Genomic DNA, 12807 nt, shown 5'->3' on the forward strand with positions numbered 1-12807 from the left:
AAAGATCAAACCTAGCAGCTCAAAGCCGAAAAATAGAGCTATTGGGACATCTTCACACTGATCTGTTTTTTCAGGAAAAACCTGCTGTTAAATGGAGTTGATGTGAAAATTAAACTTACACACAGCAAAGATGCTTTCTGCTTAATGACAGAAAGCGCAGCAAGACGTTACAGCCTGCAAGTTTTGTCAGCCTCCCTTTTTGTGAAAAAAGTGAGGGTGGCCCCTGGCGTTCGCTTAGGCCATGCAGAGGTTCTGTTGACAGCCAACGCCAAATACCCTGTGGATCATGTGAGTATGAAAGTGTTTAGCATTCCAAGAGGAAGCTGCGTACCAATCAGGAAAACCTGTTTTTGGGGCAACTGCCTAAAGTCGTTATAGGCCTAGTGGATAATGATTCCTTCAGCGGAGCTTTCAATAAAAATCCATTTAATTTTCAGCATTATGATATTAATTTTGCAGCTCTTTGCCTGGATGTTGAGCAAATACCCACGAAGCCACTCCAACCCAATTTTGAAGATGGAAACTGTGTAAGAGAATACATGTGTCTGGTACAAACAGCCAGCAAACATATGAAAGATAGGGCCCTTTTAATTAACCGTGAGGAGTATGCGAACGGTCACACTTTTTGCATTCGACCTGACGCCAGACCAAGAATGCGAAGATCACTATTCTTTGATTAAAACTGGGAATCTGAGAGCAGAATTCCGTTTTGCTAAAGCCCTGGCCGCCACGGTCAACATGATTGTTTATGGTGTTTTTAACAATGTGATAGAAATAAATCACAGGAGAAATGTCCTGTTTGACTATATGTAACTTGGACAGCGTGCAGCTAACTCGTGTGCTGTCTTCAAGCTCCTACACCAGAAAGATTTTCTATGGTGTGTTTCCTTGTGACATGCTTCCCAGTGGGAGGGTACACCAAAGGCTTGTGGGGTTAGTAGTCAATACCCACCCCCACAACCTACCTGGAGAACGCTGGCTGGCCATCTACTTAACAGAGGATAAAAGTGGAGAGTTTTTTGATTCCTACGGGCACCCGCCCAACCACCGCCTCTTCCCTAAAACCATCATGAATTTTTAAAGAAAAAATGCCAGGAAGACTGTGTTTCAACCCAGGCAACTCCAAGCCGATGAGTCCGTGGTTTGTGGCTACCACTGTGTATTTTTCCTGAAGCAGCGTTGTAAAAGCCTAACATTTAAACAGATTCAAGAACTGTATTCTCACAATTTAGAACAAAATGATCAAATGGTGGGACATTTTGTGAAAAACAAGAACATGTGCAGGTACGCCTTAGACATGTTCCAACCTGCCCAATGCTGTAGATCATGCCGTGATTTTCGCAGCCGCATTTCCCAATAAAGCACCCACTATTGGGGTTTTTTAAAACAAAGAATTTCTTGTCTGTATGTTTTCTAACTATTTACCCTATTCTTAGAAAGAAATGATCACATGGTGGATCATTTTGTAAAAAACAAGAACATGCTCCAACCTGCCTAGGCATGCCTTAGACATGTTCCAGCTTGCCCAACGCTGTAGATCATACTGTGATTTTCATAGCTGCATTTCCCAATAAAGCATCCTCTACTGGGTTTAAAAGAAAAAAAGGGAAAAAAATCTTATCTGTTTGTTTTCTAACCATTTACCCTTAAAGTAGATAGGCACAGTGCAGATTACTTTAAGTAAGTTTTTTTTATAAATTGTTGTTGTTCAGTCATGTCCGACTCTTCGTGGCCCCAATGGACCCCATATTGGACACCTTCCAACCTGAGGGGCTCATCTTCCAGTGTCATATCTTTTAGCCTTGTGATACGTTCCATGGGGTTTTCTTGGCAAGAATACTGGAGTGGGTTGCCATTTCCTTCTCCAGTGGACCACATTTTGTCAGAACTCTCTGCCATGACCTGTCTGTCTTGGGTGGCCCTGCACGGCATAGCTTATGGCTTCACTGAGTTACGCAAGCCCCTTCACCACAACAAGGCAGTGATCCATGAAGGGTTTTGTTTTTTTTAAATACTTGTTGTTGTTCAGTCGTTCAGTTGTGTCCGACTCTTCGTGACCCCATGGACCATAGCACGCCAGGCCTTCCTGTCCTGCGCTCTCTCCCGGAGCATGCTCAAGTCCATATTAATTGCATCAGTGATGCTATGTAGCCATCTCATCCTCTGCCGTCCCCTTCTCCTTTTGCCTTCAGTCTTTCCCAGCATCAGGGTCTTTTCCAGAGAGTTTTCTCTTCGCATTCGCAGAGATTGGTGCCTGTGTAATTTAGATCTGCCAAATGTTGTCGTTTTCTAAGGATGATTTCACTGTTCGGGAGAGAACCTATTTTCCTACTTGGATTCCCACCGCCCCGTGGAGCCCTCACAATTTTAACAATCAGCCGCAACGTAACATCCCCACATATTTCAGCACGGCTTTGCAGGAGATTACTGATATGGGGTAGAAAATCTTCTACATGTAAAATATCCCTGTGTCTTTTAACTGAAAAAAGAGGATAAGCTAATCTTCCGCGGTCCAATCGTAGTTGGACAAAATCTTGAGGAGAGTTTCTCCTATTAACATCATCCAGGATTTGCTGGATTGTTGTGTATAATGCAGTCACAGCCTGTGAGAATGATGTTACATGTTCTAAATTAATAAATCTAAATTCTTCACCTATGTGCATTGACATGTAGCGCTCATGTTCCCACTCCCACCTACGCACAAGTTCTGCATATACTTGTGGGGGTTGGTCCACATTTGTGTTATTTGTAGGTGGGGTTTGGTCCAACCCTGAAGCATCCCTGGAAGCTTCAGAAGACTGTGAGGTATCTTGAGACTCCACCTTTGGAGGGTCACCCTCTGTGCATGCTTCAGAAAATTGTGAGGCATCCTGAGAATCTGCCATTGGAGAGCAGCTTTTCTTAGGAGGCCCTTGATTTTTACAGGCAGAAAGTGTTTTTTTAGCCCTGTTTAATATTTTACTAACCCTCCTCCGCCAGTAAAATCAAACTTTGTTGAATGTGTTCTTCCTATGCCATTTTTTCCAACACCTCCAGCGTGGTTTACCACCCCCAACTTGTAAGTGTCTAAAGAATGTGTTGCAGTATACTTTGTATGCATTTTAATATTCTGAAAAGAGCTTACTTCAGATACCCCATCATTATCAGCACTTAAAAACTTGTGTATGGCTGCTTCAACCTCTGTACAGTGCTTCATGAGCTCATAGTCTTCTTTCAGTCTTTTAGAAGTATGTTCAAGCCAATTAGTAAGCCCCCTCCCTGGTTTAGAGATTGCAGACTCTGGGTGCCCTTCATATCTTTGCCTTTGGTCCTGTGGCTTCTTGTGGTTCTGCAGGGGCACTTTTCACAGTTGGAGGTTTCTGGTCTAAAACCAAAAACGAGAAGTAGGGCACATCCTTATTAATTAGGTACAAACTTCTCTCTCTCTCTCTCTCTCTCTCTCTCTCAATACCTTACCCTTGCCTGGCGGTCCGGTAGCCTTTGGTTTTTTAAAAGGCGCTCTAACAGGTGTCATGTTCATTGTCTTGGCCTTTGGACCTGTGGCGTCTTCTGGTTCTGCAGAGGCACTTTTCACAGTTGCAGGTTTCTGGTCTAAAATCAAAAAATGAGAAGGGGTAGGGCACATCCTTATTAATTAGGTACAAACCTCTCCCTTTCTCTCTCATACACACAGTCAATGCCTTACCCTTGCCTGCTGGCGGTCCGGTAGCCTTTGGTTTTTTAAAAGGAGCTCTAACAGGCTATATGTTAGACTGCAAAAAGTCTAACATATAGCCTGTTCACTGCAAAAACAGTTTTTTTTTCACTGCAAAAAGTGAAAAAATGTCATGTTCACTGCAAAAAGCAATAACCACTTTAGTAGATTCCTACTTTCGATATGACCCCCCCCAATCCCTTACCAACATTAACTTTTTATCTATTTTATTTTCAGAAGGTGGTGAGTCTATGTGCTTGGTTTTTCTTGTGGCGTCTTTGGGGGGTTAATCACAGCAGCCTCCTGAACATTGGTTGTGGTTTCTAAAAAAGAAAACACACACACTGCTTTCAGCTTTACAGGAAACCTTAAAAACCACATGACAATTATTAGAACAATTCTGTTTTATCTGCGCTACCAGATGCTGGTGTGAGTGCTGTCCTGGGCCTTTTCTTGCTAAAAGGATGGCTGGCCATAAAGTCTTCTGTAAAAAAAATATATATAAAAAAATAAAACATTATACACAAAGCCAGTACTTTCAGAAACAGCATGTTGTTGTTGTTGTTTTTACATAAAAATACCCCCACCCCAAAAGCCTGACCCAGTTCTTTATCATTTCACTTAATTTTGGTGCATCTCTGTCAGGTGTGTGATTTCATGTGATAGTAAATAAGGAGAAAGTGCTAGTTTGATCACTCAAAGGCATGTAGAGTCTTGCGTCAAGTTTTTGCTCCCCCCCCCCCACGTATGGTGTGAGAGCCTTTTGACCATTTCTAGCAGACCCCTTGAGAAGAATGGAGGGGGAAACGGCTATGCTAGTTCATGCTTATTTAAGCACAGCTTGTGGACAAATACCCCATAAAATAGCAAAATGCAAAACGTTCTTAATTTTGCAAAAAACACTTTCTACAATTCAAGACGATATTGAACAGCAGTTAAACCCCCTCCTCATCCTTGATCTCCAGATTCATAGTTTGGCTGATGCGTTCAACACTTTTACTGTGTTGATGCAGTCTGAGTTTGCTGATGGAAAAATCAACTGGGGGCGGATTTTAACCATTTTTCTGTTTGGAGGTATAATTGTACAGAAGCTACAGACACACGATGGGGCTCTAACGAGACAGAATATAGAAGAACTTGCTAATTTTATCACTGCCTATATCATAAACACCAAAGCAAATTGGATCATGGATCATGATGAGTGGGTAAGTTTGAAACACCCCACCACATGAAGATCCATATCCCTTGCTACAGATGTGTGTTCTTTTAATATTTATTATGGGTGGTGGTGGTGGGGGATATCACAGTTGGGTGTGGGTTCTAAGATGATAAAGAAGCTATACTGCTCTTGTATTAAAAACAAGACCCCACCGTAATGTTTTACCTTCCATAAAAAATAGGGCATGATAAAGCTACTACTTTCTATTTATTGCAGGAAAAAGGATTTGTAAGGATGTTTGAAGATAGAAACGCCTGGATTCCTACACATTCCTACAATGTGAAGACAAAAATCAAAGTTGCTTGCATGCACTATTTTTCCCTAAAATGGCTTTTGTTCTTTCTGTGCATAGAGATTGCAGCAACAGCTCTGAATGAAAATATAAATTTTGAAAGTATAAAAAATAATTTTTAAAAAAGGTTAACCTGTCAGACCTATTTGTGATCCTGCATCGCCACCTACTGGCGCTCCCTGGTCATGCAGATTCATTTTTACTAATAGTAGTGGATGGATAGCAGCAGGTGGTCCCCCCCCCCCCACACAAAACCCCTTAAAACATACAAATTAACTAGAAAATACATGCCTTCTTGATAGACCTGTGACATCAAGACTGCTTTCGGGGATTGTTCTATGGATAAGAAGAAGAAGAAAAAAAAAGACCAGTTTTAGAGAAAGAGCCTTTAAAAAAAAAAAAACACACAATATAACAACCCCAGAAAGGGAAATATATATATGAAATGAACTTGCCTGCAGGCATACTGTACCTCTTCTAGAATACTGAAGGGTGTTTGTTTTTCTGCGGGGATAAATTGGGAAAAGAAGCATAAACTATTGCATTTTATTTTAGTTTATCTGCACCCATCTACATTAGTTGGATGAAGGAAAAAGAGTTAAGGCATACTCACATGTAGGTAGGCTTCCGGGTCCTTCCCTTCAGGTGTGGGGGGTGTAAAGACGCAGAGAAGTGCGGGCTCTTTTTATCAGCGCTAGTCCTATTGTGTGAATTTTGGTACTGTGATTGGATAAAGTTAAGGATCCCCCCACCCCTAAGGTTGGCCTCCAAGCCATCACTAAAAGTTAGTACCACCCTACTCAAAAACACATAATGGGGTTTCAGGTCCCCTGTAATCTACCCCCCCATCTGGAGACATGTGGCATGAGACATTTTGGGGCCTACCCCCTCTACCCTGTAATGGAAACTAGTGATAGAAGTTGATTCTTTCAAAAATGATTCTGACAAAAATATAATAATAATAATAATAAAAAGGGAATAGTTTTCCCCTACATATAAATGCACAAAGTCAGGGGTGTCCCCTACCACCTCATCATGTTTATTTTTTAAAAATGGTAGGGATGTCAGAGAATTCCGCCACGGATCACGGTGAGGCCGAATGCCAGTGCATTCGGCCCCCCGAACTCCGTGGCGGAACGGCCTGCCACCACCCCCCCCCCGCGGATACCCCCGGGAAGAGACTCACCTGGGGCGGATCTTCCGGGTGGTGGCGGCTCTGGCGGCGGTGGACGGTCTTCCGACTGGTTGCTGCCGCCGCCATTTCCAGGCTTGCCTTGTGTAAAAAAAAAAAAAAAGACGCGATAGGCTACGTAAATCTTTATGTAGCCTATCACGGCTGGGTGGGTAAAAAAAAAACAAAAAAAACGCGTACGCAAGTGGCGGCGGCTACGGCCGCTGCCATTTGTGTTCCTTCTTTTTACCGTCTTAATCTACGTAAATATTTACGTAGACTATGACGGCGAAAATAAAGGGGAACACAAATAGCGTAGCGGGTGCTATTTGCATCCCCTTTTGATTCCCCGTTTTAGCCTACGAGAAGCGCCTCCACCCCCGGCCAGGATTCCGGGGAGAGGGACGGAACGCCTCCCCCCCCACCATCAACATAATCCGCAAAAGGTAAGTCACTTTCGTACGTCCCTACTTACCTGCTGCCATCCGTGCTGACTTGCGAAGGGCGGCAGCCCTGCGGCCGCCATTCGCTTCTTCATCACAACCGTGATAGGTACATAAGTATTTACGTAGCTTATCATGGCAAGCAAAAAAAAAAAGCGTACGCAAATGGCGGCGGCTACGGCGACCGCCATTTGTGTTACCTGTTTTTCGCTGTAATAAACGATAAAAAATAGGGAACGCAAATGGCGGCTGCCTTAGCCACCGCCATTTGCAAATGCTGTTTTTTTTGTTTTGTTTTTTGGCTTGCCATAATAGGCTACATAAATACTTACGTAGCCTATCACGGCAGCTTCGCTGGACGCAAATGGCGGCCACTACGGTGGCCACCGTTTGCGTCCTCAGCAGCCCGTCTGCGGCTGGAACTCTGGCTGTGGACGGCCCTGGCTGGCGGCTCCGCGGAGCCGGCCCAGCGAGGATTCCAGGGGGAGGGACGGAGCGCCTCCCCCCCACCGCGAATCCAAGCTGCGAAAAGGTAAGTGACTTTCGTTCATCCCTAAAAAATGGATACCTATGTATCCATCATTTTAAAGACAGTTGTTGAGATTTTTTTCTCTTTCCAATATCAGATGTTTACATTAATGCTTTTTTTACCAAGCTGCTAACAGCAAATGTGAGAGGACTAGACCATTGTTCCCCCCCTCCCCTTCTAAAGGGCAGGCCATGTAGGACTTTTACAAAATCTAAGCGGCACTTAAGGAATGTTTTAATTTTCTTTTTAAAGACTCTTGAAGGTTTTACTTGCAGTCCTTGTGTTCTCTATGTTTAATGATTTTTTCAAAAACGATTCTGACAAAATTAAAATAATAATAATTTAAAAAGAAAAGGAGGGAATAGTTTTCCCCTACATATAAATGTGTAAAGATTAGATTAGAACACTGGTTGTTTTCCCAACACTGAAATTTAGAAACGCCCTACTCAAAAAACATGTAATGCGGTTTCAAGACCCATGTAATCTACCCCCCCCTCTGGAGACATGCGGCATGAGCCTTTTTGGGACCAGCCCTCTTACCTGTATTGGAAGCTAGCGATAAAAAGCGGATTCCTAAAATTTAGCAACACCCTACCCAAAACACGTAATGGGGTTTCAGGACCCATCTCAAAAATGGGAATTAATGCTACAAAGTCATTTACAGGGGTGAGCATAGTTTTTTGGGAAATCTAGCAGCATTTTTAAATGTGTCTAGGGTGATGGGTCAATTGCAGGTAAGCTTATAGTAGGTTTTAAACATAAGACACAAGTGCTCTGCAGAAAGAACATAAAACTTTCTAACAACAGAGGGGGACGTTGTGGTTGGATCCTGATATTCTGTGGACTCCTTTGCTTGATCGGCTTCTTCTTCATCTCAAAAGTCACTTTACAGGGGGTGATCATAGTTTTTTTGGGGGGGGCTAGCTAGGGTATTTTTTAGAAAATCTAAGTGGCGCTTAAGGAATGTTTTACTTTTTAAAGACTCTTGAAGGTTTTACTTGCAGCCCTTGTGATTTCTTTGTTTAATGATTCTTTCAAAAACAAAAAATGCACAGTTTTCAAATAAGCCATTTTATTCAGAGTTTTGCTTTACAGATGTAAGAAAATATTTATAGGACCTGTTTCTAATCACTTTCATTACATGATTTAAAAATACATGATCGGTATTTTTCAGGGTTTTATCCAGTAGTTTCAGGGCTTTGTGTGAATTACCAATTTTAGTCACCAAAATTAAAACTTTATTGACACGCTCTTGTGTTAGCACAAGACAGTTTAAACAGTATCCAGTTAGAGTAATAATATACAGTATACTTTTAAAACGTATTTTCCCACATACAATTCTCAGCTTTCTAGAAATGACCCTCTTTGGCCAAGATAAGCATTCATGTGAGGATTGTCCTGGTGCTTGGATTATACATCCACTACATGTATCATGTAGATATTCAATTAAGCAGTGCTTCAGAATTCCAAAAACAGTGGTTCTGACAATGCATTGCATTGCTCTGTGGCGCTTTCTGGGTGAGCTGAAGCTTATTTCATCCATTTCCATGCCTAGAGTACTTTTCAGAATGACATGGCCTGGCTGCTCCATTGACAGATCAGCACAACCCTAAAAAGAAATTAAGAAAATACTTTTGGTGTCTCCTAAACACACACAGCATGTCTTTAATATCAATGCTACAAATAATCACACGTAACTGTATTTGAAAGTTTCCTATTAAGGCCATCTTCCATAATGCACCAGCTCTGCTTTAATTTCAACAGTTTTTCCAAGGCCTTCTGCACCAACGTTATTCACACAGGGGTCCTGGAAATGGAACAATCTATTATGAAGCTGTATCCTGCCTGTAACCCTTTTGCAAACTTCAGAAACTACCACAAAATATCCCCTCCAACCATCCATCCATACACATAGATAGAAACATTGAAATCTTACCTGTGCTACAAGGTTCTCTAGTGAAATGGCCTCCCACATGTTCTGCCACATTTGGGAAACCTCCGCCTCCTCGCGTAGAAGTTTAGGTGGTGGAAAAGCAGAGTCATCAGAACTGGTACTAATATACTGTTTTCGGGGGTCACGTTCTGCAGCTGATGGAGGAATAGCAGATGGCCCTGGAGGTGTGCTTGGCCGCACCATGTTCTCTGTGCAGAAAACATGTCTGGGCATGATAAAAGGCTGTTTTTCTAGGGGCAAGGCTGTCCCTATTGGTCAATGGGGTTGTGGGGCATGACCTTACAGGGCTAGGCTTTAAGACCTCTTCCTATTGGGCCGCGGTGGTGTGGCGAGTTCGTAGAGGGGTCACATGACCCCGCAGGACCAATCCGGGCGCGGCTTGGAAAAGGCCCCGAGGGCCATCTCTGCACCCATACCCACTAGGGCTCTAAAACCAAATCCTATTGGTCCACGGCTGTGTGACGAGTTTGTACAGAGGTCACATGACCCCGCCGGGCCAATCCGGGCACGGCTTGGAAATGGCACCGCGGGCCATTTCTGCGCTTATTCCCCCCTAGGGCTCTAAATCCAATTCTTATGGGTCCACGGTGGCATGGCGAGTTCGTAGAGGGGTCACATGACCCCGTCAGGTGACCCTGATGGTCATATGATCAGGTCAGCTGATCGCATATCTGGGGCTTCCGGCTAGGGTGGGACTTTGCGTCTCAACGGGGGGCGGCGCAAGTGTCACCTTCAAAAATGGGGCATGGTTTAGAGTTTGATGCGAACCCCCCTCCTTTACTACTTATATTTCATATTCTTGTGCTCAAAATATTTGTTTTTTCTCTAAGACTTGCAGGTTATGTTGAAGCTATGGCCTCCAGGTTGGGACTCTCTATTCCTGAACTAACACCCAAACAAGCTGACATGTGGCAAACACGTCTTAGTGCACATTTTGTAAGTATATACATATGCATGCGTGTGCACAATAGCACCTCAGAACGAAGTTCAGTTCCATCACTGGAAGAAACCAAGTCCTTTCAGAAGTTTGTGAGCAGATGGGCATTTATTTAACTCCTGGCTTGTTCAACAGATAGGATGGCCATAGTAGGGTTTATATAGATACAAGTTACGTATTTCCAGCTCTGCATTCAACTATTTTTCTTGAATGTATTCTTTGTTTTGCCACTTCGAGAAGAAGCTGCTTTGATAAGTATAAGGCAGTTGTAAGGGAAATATGGCCATGAGGAGGGGAAATACCAACTACTGTACAGAGATTACTTCTGAGCTCTAGAACTTGTACAGATACTATGTGTATGTTTCTAAATATTTATATCCTTTCCCATGGTTGTGGGAATAAGCGCTTCTAAAAAAATAGAAGTAGATGCTCACCAGTACAATATGTAAATGCTGCATCATTGGCAAGATACTGGGAGTGTTCAGACGATCACCAAGGGGGAAAAGAAACCATTGTGGCTTCTCCCCCCACCTCATGCATGTTGTGTGTGTGCCCGTCGTTTACATAATTACCCATGCTGCAGGTTGTCCAAACCTGGCATGTGGCGGGGGTGGCTTCATACCCACTGTACAACCTCTACTGTAAGTCGTGGTAATTACATAGCGAGGGGCACGCACACAGGGGCAGGGGGACAAGCCATGATGGCTCCCCCTCCCCCCGTTGATCATCTGAACCCAGACACTGTAGAATTTTGGGAGTTAGAAGGATTACAAATCAGGCTCATTGTACGTTCCTTCCTGTACAAGGTGGTAAGCCAGCTAACTGAAAATCTGGGTCTGAACCACATAAAAGATGTTACTAGTAGTTTCAGTATTGGAACTGACCCACAGTTGGTAATTCTATGTTCTGGATCCTTCCCCTCTTGGCTTATAAAAACCGGCAGGGAAGAAACAGCTAGCTGGGCCAGGGAGGTGATTAATGCCTCCTTGCGAGAGGGAATGGTCTGAGGCCACCTCAAAGAGGCGGTGGTGAGACCACTCCTGAAGAAACACTCCCTGGACCCAGAAAATCTTAATAATTTTAGGCCAGTGGCAGATGTTCCTTTCCTGGGCCAGGGTTCTTGCATGGGTGGTTGCCAACCTGCTCCAGACGTTCTTGGATGAGACCAATTACCTTGATCCATTCCAGTGGGGGTTCAGGCCAGGTTTTGGCACAGAAACTGCCTTGGTCGCCCTGTATGATGACCCATGTCAGGAGAGAGACAGGAGAGTGTGACTTCGTTGATTCTCCTTGATCTCACAGTAGCTTCCAATACCATTGGCCATGGTATTCTTCTGGGATGATTGTCTGAGCTGGAGGTAGGAGGCACTGCATTTCAGTGGTTTCTCTCCTATTTGGATGATTGGCTTCAGAAGGCGCTGCTTGGGGAACTCTGCTCGGCCCCATTGACTCTCCAGTATGGGGTTCCACAGAGGTCGGTTTTCTCCCCTGTGCTATTTAAGATCTACATGAAACTGTTGAGTGCAGTCATCTGGAGTTTTGGTGTGCATTGCCATCAGTATGCTGATGACACGCAGCTCTATTTCTCCTATTCATCTTCTTCATGTGAGGCTGTGGATGTGCTAAATCGGTGCCTGACTGCAACAGTGGACTGGATGAGGGCTAATAAACAAACTGAATCCAGACAAGACTGAGATGCTCTTGGTGGGCAGTTCTTTTGTCCGGATGGAGGGTGCTCAACCTGTTCTGGATGGAGTTGCGCTCCCCTGAAGGAGCAAGTTCATAGCTTGGAGGTTCTCCTTGAGCCATCTTTGTCACATGAGGCTCAGGTGGCCTCAGTGGCACAGCGTGCCTTCTACCAACTTCAGTTGGTGGCCTAGCTACGCCTCTATCTGGACAGGGATAACCTGGCTACAGTTGTCTATGCTCTAGTAATCTCCAAGTTAGATTACTGCAATGTACTCTATGTGGGGCTGTCTTTGAAGACGGTTCAGAAGCTGCAGCTCATGCAAAATGGAGCAGCTAGATTGATAATGGGGACCAGAAGGTCTGAACATAGAAGACCGACTCTGGCCCGCTTGCACTGGCTGTCTGTATGTTTCCATGCCTGATTCAGGGTGCTGGTTTTAACCTAGAAAGCCTTACACGGCTTGGAACCACAATACCTGACGGAGCGCCTCTCCTGACATGAACCTACCCGTACACTACGCTCAGCATCTAAGGTCCTCCTCAGATTGCCTACTCCAAGGGAAGCTTGCAAGATAGCAACAAGTGAGAGGGCCTTCTCGGGGGGGGGGGGGGGGATTTTGGAATGATCTCCCCGACGAGGCCTGCCCTAACATTGTTATCTTTTCAGCGCCAGGCACCTTTCTCTTCTTCCAGGCATTTGGCAGCATCGATCCTGGATTGTCTTATGGTTATGGTGGTTTGCTTGAGATTGCTTGTTTGAAGTTGTTTTAGATATATGTTCTCTTGTGTATATTGTCTGTGTGTTTTTTATGTAAATGGCTTTTAATCCCTGTATACTGAATGTTTAATGTTCTTAATCTTTGTAAACTGCCCAGAGAG

At 44.0% G+C, this 12807-nt stretch overlaps 1 protein-coding gene across 5 annotated transcripts in view; it reads left to right on the forward strand.

Moving 5' to 3' along the window:
• TMEM65 (transmembrane protein 65) overlaps window positions 1–12807 on the forward strand; it is a 64976-nt gene that overhangs the window by 29310 nt on the left and 22859 nt on the right. For 3 of the 5 annotated variants that reach the window (XR_014789986.1, XM_084848831.1, XM_084848830.1), the window contains one exon: window positions 10133–10238. Coding sequence is in view for 2 of the 5 variants with exons in the window: in XM_084848831.1 (XP_084704957.1) it covers window positions 10133–10238 (106 nt within the window). In the remaining 3 variants the exon portion in view is untranslated. Of the gene's footprint in view, window positions 1–10132; window positions 12511–12807 lie in introns of all 5 variants that reach the window. The other 2 variants (XR_014789989.1, XR_014789988.1) reach the window with 2 other exon arrangements.

This window comes from Heloderma suspectum, chromosome 4 (genome assembly GCF_057233095.1).
Source record: "Heloderma suspectum isolate Gila_16-S chromosome 4, 16-S_ref, whole genome shotgun sequence".
NCBI classification, from domain to species: Eukaryota; Metazoa; Chordata; class Lepidosauria; order Squamata; family Helodermatidae; genus Heloderma; species Heloderma suspectum.